The following is an 11,666-nucleotide window of genomic DNA, read 5'->3' as shown; positions in this document are numbered from 1 at the left end:
CCCACATCATAATCACTTGTGTCACACATCAACTTGAATGACAATGTCCTATCGGGGGTAACAACAATAGGCGCTGAGATAAGGCTTTTATTCATCTATATTAATGCGTTATGGCAAAATTATCAAACACAAAAGGTTAATTTTATTGCACCAGGATTCACAGGGGCTTGGAAATCTTGGAGAAATCTTTGATGAATCTTCTATAAAACCCCGTGTATCCAAGAAAACTCCTAATTCCCTTGACAGAGGTTGGTGGAAGAAACTTCTCAGTCACTTCAATCTTAGTTTTATCCACCTCAACACCCTTTTGTGAAATCTTATGGCCTATCATAATGCCCTCAGTCATTATGAAGCGACATTTTCCCAATTTAACAAAAGGTCAATCTCTTTACATCGCGTGAGAACCTTCGCCAGATTGCCAAGTCATTTTTCAAAGTTATCTTCATAAATTGAAGAAATCATCCATGAAAATTTCCAGAAAATCCTCAACCATATAAGAGAAAATGGCTTGCATGCATATTTAAAAAGTTATCGGAGCATTATATAACCAAAAGGCATTCTTTAGAAAGCATAAGTTCCATAAGGACATGTGAATGTTGTATTCTCTTGTTCCTCCGGTGCTATGGTAATTTGGTTATACCTCGAATATCCATCTAGAAATCAATAGTACACTTTTCCCACCAATCGATCGAGCATTTGATCGATTAAAGGTAAAAGAAAATGGTTTTTTTATAGCCCTGTTGAGCTTACTGTAATACATAAAAATCCTCAATCCAGTGATGGTGTATGTAGGCAAGAGCTCATTGTCTTCATTGCTCACTATGGTCGTGCCTCCTTTCTTGGGACGTATTGCACCGGGCTCACCTATGAACTATTAGATATTGGGTAAATCACTACAGTGTCAAGCCACTTGATAATTTCTTTTATGATCACCTTCTTCATGACAGTGAGAGTTCCCAACCTCTTTTTTGTTGTCATTTTCAATGAGCTTCTCATATTTGTCCAGCTGTATGAAATTTAATGTGACAAAGTTATTATGTTTCCTCTTCTATCATTGAGTCCATTTCCAAAATGTTCATACATTCTTCAGAATCATCCATATACTTAAGCGAATGAAAGACATTCACGATCACACTCTAATTGACTTCTTGCATAGTAATTCACGCTTCTCACAATCTATAAGAATATGACTCGTGGCTAGGAAAGGTCTTCCCAAAATTATGGGTGCATTGGTATCAACCTCGCAATCAAGTATAATGAAGTTGGTTGGGAACACAAATTTATCCACCCTCACTATGACATATTCGATCCTTCTCTTGGGATGAACATATGACTGATCGACAAGTTACAAAATAACAAAGGTAGGTCTTGCATTTTCCATCCCAAGCTTAAAAAATATTAACTTGGGCATTAGATTAACACTTGATCCAAGGTCACACAGTGCTTTCTCAACATAATAATCTATTATAAAACATAGGATAATGAAACTGTTTGGATCTTTTTGCTTTAGTGGGAAAATTCTCAATGCGAAGCAGTATTATTTTACCATGGCAATTGTCTCAAACTTCTTAATGACAATGTCTTTGAGAAATTTGATATATGTGGGCATTTGTTCAATGGCCTCCACGAGTGGGACATTAATATAAAGCTAGTCAAGAATGTCAACAAACTTCTTGAACTAGACATCATCATTGTGCTTTTTTAGCCTCTATAAAGGGTGGTGGGGGTCTGACTTCTTCTACTGAGGGCGTGGGAACAACTTTTGCCATTGTATTTCTGTTTTCTCCTTTAATATATTCAGTTTTGAACCCTCATCATTGTCATTCTATTCAAGTATCTCTTATTACACTTCTGGTTCTACTTACACATTCATGGGGTGAATTCATCTTTCTTCTTTCCTGCAAACATTTCATTTTGATTGATTTGGGTGCCACTCCGTAGTGTAAGTGCACTACATTGCTCCTTGCCATGAGGTTTGTGTCTTCAGTTTCATTTGGTAGTCGACCTAGCTGGCTTTCTTATAATGCCCGCAATAATCTAGCCAACCTGACCCTCTAAAGCTCATAGAGATGCATTATGACTTTGCAGAAATATTTCTTGATTCTTGATAGTTGTAGAATGTTCTTACAGCATAGTCATTGTGTTTGCTGTAAATTCTTGCATAGTAGCATCGAGAGAACTTGTATATGATGAAGATGATGCCCCATTGTTAGAATTATGCCAAGACATATTTGTTTGAAAACCTTCGTTTATATTCTGTTATCGAGCGGGATAACTAGCATTTGTGCCTCATTGGGTGCTGACGTCAACCTGGGTTGTATATGTTAAAGTAGGGGTTGTTGTTGTTATTTCGGTTGAAATTCCCCACGTTGTTGATGGATTCTTGATTTCCTGGGCATATACTCTTGTGGCAATTGCCATGTCATAACAGACATACTAAGTTGGCCACCTTCACTTTTTTCACTTCATTTGAATGTTGCAAGTTCTTCAACATATTTGTGATAGCTGAGAGTTAGGTGAAAACATAATCCTTAGCATCTAGCTCAAATTTACCTGGTGACCTCATATCTATTCCAAGCCTTGAAGAAGGAAATTGGTAATAATTGTTGGCAATCCTATCAAGAATATCAAAAGCCTCTTCAGGTGATTTGTCTAGCAAAGTGCCATTTACCGATGCATCTAGCATCACCCTGGTGGGTGCATTGACTCCATTGTAAAACATCACAACTTGGATCAAATCTTGAAATCCATGATTAGTACATACGAAGCAATCCCTTATAGCGATCCCAACACTCATACATAGACTATTCATCAGCTTGACGAAAAGATACTATGTCATTTCTGAGTCAAGTGTTCATGTCTGGTAGATTATATCGCAACAAAAAGCTTTTGCATAGATTGGCCCATGACTCTATCGAGCCACATGAGACTCCATTCAACCAAGCCGTTGCTCGGCTGCACAAAGAATATGGAAGCAACTTAAGCTTTAACAAATCCTTGTGCACTCTTTGTTGTCTAAATGAGTCATAAACTTCTAACAAAGCACAAATGTGTTGCATAGCATCTTCATAAGGCATGCCACCAAATTGTCCTATTGAGTTCAACATGTTGAACATGACTAGTTTAAGCTCAAAATGGGATGCATGAATCTTAGGAGCTACAATCCCTGGATTGAGATCATCCAATATAGGATTTAAGTGATCTCGAATAGCTCTAGGTCGAGGTACTATTCCAAAATTTCGATTTGCAGTGGTATTTAGATCTACTGGATCTTGCACTCACTAAACTCCTTGGTTTTGATCGTTATTTATGGCTCTATTAGCACATTAAACACGTCTTCTTTGATGGAATAAATGTTCAATTTTAGGTACTAACGGATAAAGAGGTTCCTCAACCGACCTTTTAGTCATGCACTGGCAAAGCCTGAAAAAGAAAAACAAAGAAAATAACAAGTAGAACTATTTTAGAAAAACAAACAGGAGTAAAATAAAAAAAAATGCTATAACAAAACTGTTAAACTTCAAATTGTCAATCCCCAGCAACAGCGCCAAAAACTTCTTACATGTTGTGAGTACTATATATTGGACGCAAATATGTGCAAGTATACACAATCACACATGTAATAAAGAATAAGTGAGTATCGTTCCCACGAGGATTAGAGGAAATTGCAAGTTAAGTTAAAGCACGATTACTAATTAATCTAATATAGTTAGTGTGGTGATATGCACAAGTGAAAATGTAATGACACAATTAGATGTGGTTGCAATATGGTAGATGGAAATATTGTAACAAATGAATATATATTTGAAATGTAAGCAACTAAAATGACAAAGCAAAGTGAGTTGAGAATTTGGAAATAAGTACGCAGACTTAGTAATCCTCACACAACAAGCTACTATGGGAATGAATGGTAGGGTTACTAAGGAATCCTAAGCCTTGTCTCTCAGAATGAATCAAGCTTCTATGGTTTATTTTCTCAACAGAGTTTACTAAGAGTATCTTTACACTCTCTCAAGTCATGGGACCTGACATATAAAAATACCGCAACAAACCCTCTTGGCCTGAATAACAACATCTAACCTATAAAATAAGCTCAACTTCTATTAGTTGTTGAAATCTTACCTTAGTTTCTCTCGAACGCTAAAGTTGGATTAGGCTCTAGTAATTAGCTAAAACCCATTGCTCACGTTGATCCTCACTTAGTTTCTCTGGAACACTAAGTAATATACTTAGGAAATGGACACTCTCATGCCTCCTACAATCCAAAGTAATTAAGCACAATGAGCAAAATAAATAGATACACATAAAAACTCAAATCATTCATTAAAGTAAGTACTCAATCATCCATAAAAACCCACATTATATAAAGTTTAGTTCATGGTGGGGTTCAAAATATCCATGAAAATATTCTAAACCATATAACCCAAAAATCAAAAGGAAAATAAAGCATAAGGGTGGAGGATACTCCCAACGCGCGTTGTCAGTTACTCTTCGGACCACCACGAATGACACCTTAGCGAGCTAGCTCCTCTCGGATGGCCAACACGCCACTCATTAACTATGGAGGATACCCTTGAAAAGATAAAAGAGGAAATAAAGTTGGGATCTTTCTAGCCGTATTTCTTAGCTCACTATTCCCCTCAAATAATCCTCTCATTCATTTAGTGGTCACTTTTTCTGTTTATACTAGGGGAATGTCCTAGGTTTTAGAGTAAAAATTCCCTTAGTACCCTAACGTACGTTCCTCTCGCGTGAAAATGGGAGCAAAGGTGGTTGTGGTCCCCTCCAAGGTGGTTAACAACACATAACACATGATTGCTGGACAACTGGCAGCTCTTATAAAAACATTTTCTTTATTTTTATCTTTTTCTGTGTATATGAGTCATCCTAAATTGTCGTGGCAATTATCTTTGCTCACCATCCAGGAATGATGCGACAATTTTCCATTCTCACCCTCTTCTTCATCGACCTACACATCACCAGCCAAAATACGATCTTCCCCGTAAAATAGCACCATGTACAAAATAATATTGCACGACAAACATAAACCACCAAGTACAATTATATGCTCTTAAATACATCTATATGAACCTATATGTGCTTTAAAACAACCAATAACTTAAGTGAAAAAGCCCTAAATATATCCTTTTTATGGAGTTATCACATTCTAATATCCATTCCAAGCCCTTTGAAAATTTTTGCAAAATTTTCCAATATTTTTCTACTATGGTTGAAAGTTTAATGGTTGAATTTCTAATAATATCCAATTTATTTTATGCTTGAATTCAAAAACTGCACATCATTATTATTCATTCCAAATCATTTCCATATAAAAAACATCAAATTCAACATTTTCCCCTAAACCCTTATAGTAGCCGAACGTTTCAAAAAAATTCCTTTAATTATTTCCAATCAATTTTCATGCTTGATTATAACTCCATAACACTCTTAGCATCAAAATCTAACCTTTCATTGAATTCTAACCTCCCCTTCATCCACCATAATAACCACTTCAACATTTTCAAGCAAGGAAACAATGAAATATTAACACCAAATGAAAGAGAATTTAATGTAGAACATTTTTCTATTTCACAACTTAGTCAAAATCTAAATAAAATGGATTAAAAATCGAAAACAAAATCACTCACCTTTGGCTACGGAGACTCACGGCTATGGGGAGAAGAACACAAAATTCATGAAATTTCTATGAAAATATCTAAAGCCAGTTGTTTAAATTCTAATTAAAATGAATTTAAAATTCATTTTGGTCCCAAAAGACTTTTATTCCCTTAATGAATCTTAATATTTACCTTCATGTCATCATTCTATCTCCATTTTTATAACATTAAATAAATATAAAAATCATATTTATTGATTTCCTCCTTTACTCTTTCAATTTTCCAAAATTTCAATTTAGTGATTTTAATTCCACTATTCCACTTTAACATGAAAATTCATTTAATTCCACTAATCCACATCAAATTCTACTGATTAAAAATACCTGAATAATACTTCTAACCCCATATTACATTCCACTTTTCTGAACGTCCGATATGAGATTCATTGGTATCCTCCTTCTGGTTTGCAGGTAAAAATCAATGTTGATGTCAGTTTTTTATCTTCAGATAATAAATCCTATTCAGGTCTGGTAGCTCGAGACAATGGAGGATTCATTATTAGTGCTACTTACCGAATAAATCTTAATGTTCGATCAGCGTTTGAGGTAGAAGCTTTGGCAGTGGTTCAATGTCTTCAATGGTGAAGATTTGTCTACATTGACCGAAACGGGAACAAAACTGCACATACAACGGCTCTCGCGGGTAGAACGGCGATTGAGGACTGTTTTTGGATAGAGGATGCTTCACCATAGGTGCTTTCGTCAGCTGTTACTGATCCCTCATCTTCTTTGATTTGGCTTTAACACTTCTCCCATGGCGTTTAATCAACAGAAGTTGGATCACCTGAGCTTTATTTTAGCTTTTATTTTACTATTGCTTTGACAATTATTTGTTTCAGTTTACCTCTTCATTTTTTCTTAGACAATTACTTTTCTTTATTACTTTGTAATTTTATGTTTCTATCCTTAATAAAGTGTCTCAGATGTAGGGATGGGCATGGGTCGGGTTTAGGCCAACCCGACCCGAACCGAAAAATATATATCATCCACTCGACTCGAACCCGACCTGAATTTTTGAGATAAAATCCGAATCCGACCCATCCTAAAATAATAAAAAATATTATTTTTATTCAATAAAAATAATGATTTAATTTTAAAAAAATATATATAGAGGGGTATTATTGTAATTATTTCTAAATATATAAGGTAAAATTATATTTTTCCAGTCGACCCGAACATCACCTTTAAAAAAACCCTACCCGAACCCGATTTAAAAAAAACCTGACCCGATTGGGTCGGAACCCGTCGGGTTCTAGTCCCATGCCCTCCCTACTCAGATGGTACATTTGTAAAAAAAGTGAGTAATCTATTGGATGAGAAAATTTACCTTATATATATATATATTTAGATTTAGATTTTAGATTTTATGATTTATATTTAATAAATTTTGGTTTAAGGGCTATTTTTGCTCATGTAGTAGATTTAATTTATTATTTTCATCTCTATGATATTTTCGCATCAATTTAGCTCTCAAAGTTATTCAATTGCATCAGTGTTAAAATATTTACTATCGTTTAAAGTTTCAAGTTAGGATTTAGGGATTACAACATGGGTTAAGATTTAAGGTTTTAACTTAAGGTTTATGATATATAAGATGATGCAATTAAATGATTTTAGGCCTAAATTGATGTAAAAATGTCATAGAAGCGAAAATAATAAATTGAATCTACTATAGGATCAAAATTAAATCATAAATTTTTATTATTCGTATTTTTATCAATTACATATAGTATAATATACAATATCGAATTTAAAAATATTAAAAAAATAAATTGAACATTAATTTCAATTATCCTATCCCCTTCAAATGTGATTGGTTATTTGGATGCTAAAAATCGTATTGTAAAGAAAATAATTTTTTTGGGTGCACTTTATCTAAAGCATCAAATTAGACATATAAACAAAGGATTATATCCCCTGAATTGCCAATTATACAGTGGAAACCCTAGCACTCGTGGAAAGGACATTTCATTAGAAAAACTGTTAACGTTGGGGATTTTCTTTAGTTTCTAATTAAGTAATTTGCCTTAAATCTAAAACTTCCAAAGGACTAAAAAAAGGTAAAATACGTTAGAGGTTATTAAACTATACTCAAATAATCATTTTAGCCATTAATATTTTGAAAAATATTGAACAAATCAATAAATTTATTAAATTATGATCATTAAAATTATCATTCTATTACAAAGTGATCATATAAATTTATTTAATTATTACTAAATATTCTTATTACAACATTATACCAATTATTTCATAATTTTTTTAAATTTAAGTGACCAAAATAATCACTAAAATATATTTAAATGACTTGTAGTGTAATTAACTAGAAAGGAGATGGTGGACCCGTCACATGTTGCCTCAAGTCCCTCTCTATCGGCCGCACTTACGCAAGCCCCGCCATGGACCCCACAAAACAGTTGGAGCGTGTTAACAACATTCCTTAATAAGCGAGTGGGGAGCGCAGCCCCGCTTTTTCTGCCATCCTCTCTTTCCTTGCTTTTTCTGAGGGAAAAAAATCTCCATATCTGGCACCCTTTATTTTCTTCTTAATTATATAATTCACCTTTTTAGGTTTCTGCTGGGTCCCAAAACCTGCCATGTCCAGCAAATCAAACAGAGATGCAACGGCTTATTATTAAATCTTCTTAAGCCCGTTACCCTCTGCTCCTCAACTTCTCTCCTTTTTGGGTTTCTTCTCTGCAATCTGCTTTCTTGGTTCTCTGCTCGTTTTTCTTTCTTTGTTTCACATGGCGGAGGGTTTAGACGACGGCGAGTTTTGCCTTCCTCCTCGGTTTTTAACCTACGACGACTTGTTCGTGGACAAGAGTGAAGCTAAGAGCAATAACACCAAGAAACTGGAGGACGGGTTCGGGTCTGGATTATTTGGTTTCGCTTCGGATCCAAGTTCTCCATTTGAGTCAGTGGTGGGTTCTACAGAGACTGAGAGCGACGAAGAGGATTATCTCACTGGTTTAACTCGTCAAATGGCTCACTCTACTCTCGATGATGGTGCTCCCCCAAACGGCCGTGCTTTTACGTCTGAAAACCCTAAGGTTTGTTACTGAACTAAACACTAAATTATTCGTTACGTTATTTGATTTATGGATGTTTTCTTATTTTTTTGGGTTTTTTTTCTAGGGTTGGGGGTTTTCAAGTTCGCCGCAATCTACCTTATGTCCGTTGAAGAGCGGATGCGGTTGCATGCAAGGATCTAGCCGTGTTGGCTCTACTTTTCCGTCTCGAATTTTGTCGTCGCCGGCAACATCTGATCTGCTTTATGCGGCGGCAGAGGAAGTTGCTAGGATGAGAATGACTGAAGAAGCTTACGGTGGAATCAACAACAGAGGCCTTTTGCGTTCACCGGCGACAATATTCTCTCAGAAAGTCGACGTTTCTGGCGTTTGCCCATCTCCTCAGCGGCTTTCTCACCAGAAGCTGCAGGCCGCTCGAGTAAGAAGCTCTAGACAGCCTAAAAATGCTTTGTTCATTTTGTTTTTTTTCCTCTGTAGTATTAAATCTGGTCGGGTTTTTGTTGTCAGTTTCAGATTCTGAAGGAACATCTGCTAATGAAACAACAAAAGCAGAAACAACAGCAACCGCACAACCATCCCCAGGTGGTCCAAGGCAGAGTGAGGATCAACAACGGTATTAATAGGCCTATGGGTTTGTTCCCCTCTGCATGGTCCCCTCTGCAGCAGCAAAACCAGAAGCCAAACGGGTCGGCTATGCGGGCTGTTTTCTTGAACAATCCAACTGCCAAAAGGGAATGTGCTGGAACTGGTGTCTTCTTCCCTCGCCGTATTGGTGCACCTCCTGAACCCCGCAAGAAGCAAGGTTTCTTACCTAGCATCTTTTTTTGCATATGAGCTGCATTAATATCTGTATTTTTCAGTATCTGATTTTGTTTATCTTCTTGATTATTTTAGCTGCTTCTCATACTGTTCTGCTTCCGGCTAGAGTGGTTCAGGCCTTGAACTTGAACCTCGATGAGATTGGAGCTCAACCCCAGCTTCATACTCAGTTTATCCCAAATTCTGCTGCTGACACTGGTACAGAGTCATGTCAATCAAATAAAGTTTTTCTAATCTTTTTTAGAATTTCTATTATTTTTTGACTTTGATTGTATTTGCAGATTCTGTTTTGAAACTTCGAAGTGGTGGGAACGTGTTAGGCAACCAAAAGCCACGCAATTTCAGGCAACAAGGAATGAACCATGATGTGGGGTTGCCTCAGGAATGGACGTATTGACTCAACTGTCTCATATCTGCTAGTGGTTGACTAATTCTCTCTAGGTTTCTTTTTGGGAGTTGAGGAAGAGGGAAAGATGTTAGTGTTTGGTTATAGGGAAATAGTGTAGAAAGTATAGGGTTTTTAAGAGTGAAAAAGATCTCTGGGTTAGTAAGAAGACGATGAAAGGGTCGTTTTGGGGGAAAATAATGTAAGAACTTCTAGTTTATGAAGCACAGCTTTTGCTTGGGGCTAGGAAAACACAATTAGGCTTTTGTAAATCTGGGATTTGGGTCAATAAGTTGACGGTGAAAAATGTTGAATGAAATGAATGCGGACAGTATTTTGTCCATCGTCTGCACCACATGAGCCCTACTACTGTTAGCACATGGGTGATCTTATGTCCGCTTTTCCATTGCCAACAGAAATAACTATAATAATAAAATAGAACAGATTTGTCATTTATTAACTATTACGGTTTAAGGTGGTCTTATATTTAATGAATCGGTTAATAAAGTAGATGGAACTTTGCATCTTTGCTGTGCCCAAGGCAGCTGCTGGTTTAAGCCAATTATAAGATAATATTAATATTCTTCAAAGGCTCGATGGGTAATTAACAGTAAAATATTAGAGTAAAAAACAAAAGAAAGAGACGAGTACCAAAGCGTATGGAACATTAAGGCTGCTACTTTGTATCTTTTGTAATATTTGTGAAGAATTTTTTTAACTCAGAGCCTAAAACAGTAAAAATACAGTGGCTCTAGCAGTTGCACCGCCAACAATAGCCAAGCAACGGCTGGCCATCACGCCCTGAATTCATGCCTGCCCTTATGTTTGTCGGTATTGACGTGTTCAAGATTTCGATTGCAAAATCCCAACAAAATCTTTGCTTCGTACCCAAAAGCAATGACAACCCTTCACTTCTTTTGCTTTTATCAACAACGGGAGACGGGTCTATTAATTAGTCACTGCACAGTTTTTCTTCTTCTTTCATATCCTATTTGTCATGCTTTTAATCAAGTCTGGTTAAACGACTATGAGACACAATTCCGAAGGTCCATTGCGCAACCTCACTAACCTTTCCATATAAATCCTTCCAAGCAGGTATAGATCGAGGTGTTGGGGTTGCGGTCATATTTTTTTTTTGAATTAATCATTGATATTTGATATGTTGATTAACTAATTTAGATAGAGTACTGTAAAAGTGAGAGCGACATTCTCAACCAGTTTGCTCTATTCTTAAACGTCAGAATTTGAACCCCTGACCTTACTTAAGGGATCTATTGTTTTATTATCTAGAAATTTTAAATTCCTTTATAGATTTAAATATTTTATTCCTATTTTTAATTTTATATTTTGTACCCCTAATATTTATAAACTTATCTTTTTATCTAAACTAAAGATTTAGACTAAATTTAGGTGAAATTAGAAGTGGATTTGGGATTAAATTGAATAAAAAAGTTTGAGAATTGAATGTACAAAATAGTTGGACTGTTTTGAAAAACACATGAAATTGGGGAGTTATGAAACAATTGACCCTTTCAAATACAATCAAATACAAAGTGCACTGGGATTTTGTTTTTCATTACAAAAAGAAAGTTATTTGACCTGTATTTTGCCCCAATTTTCTCTCAACTTTCTTGATTGTTTCTTAAAAGTCAAACATCAAAGAATCAAATCTTACCCTCTTTTTCGATAATTATTCTTGAGAGCATCACGAAATCACCCCAAAATATCAAATTTTCTCATCTTTTTCATGGAC

General features: G+C 35.7%; 1 protein-coding gene across 1 annotated transcript; it reads left to right on the top strand.

Moving 5' to 3' along the window:
- Positions 1-8,339: 8,339 nt before the first annotated feature.
- On the top strand, positions 8,340-10,268 carry LOC120137362. Its single transcript, XM_039153123.1, has 5 exons — positions 8,340-8,730; positions 8,816-9,127; positions 9,217-9,511; positions 9,604-9,726; positions 9,810-10,268. The coding sequence occupies exons 1-5, from the start codon at positions 8,425-8,427 to the stop codon at positions 9,923-9,925; spliced, it is 1,152 nt and encodes a 383-aa protein (XP_039009054.1). The 5' UTR covers positions 8,340-8,424; the 3' UTR covers positions 9,926-10,268.
- Positions 10,269-11,666: the final 1,398 nt, after the last annotated feature.

The sequence above is a fragment of the Hibiscus syriacus genome, unplaced genomic scaffold (assembly GCF_006381635.1).
Source record: "Hibiscus syriacus cultivar Baekdansim isolate YM2019G1 unplaced genomic scaffold, ASM638163v2 tig00110656_pilon, whole genome shotgun sequence".
Lineage (NCBI taxonomy): Eukaryota > Viridiplantae > Streptophyta > Magnoliopsida > Malvales > Malvaceae > Hibiscus > Hibiscus syriacus.
This window is presented reverse-complemented; position numbering and strand designations above follow the sequence as displayed.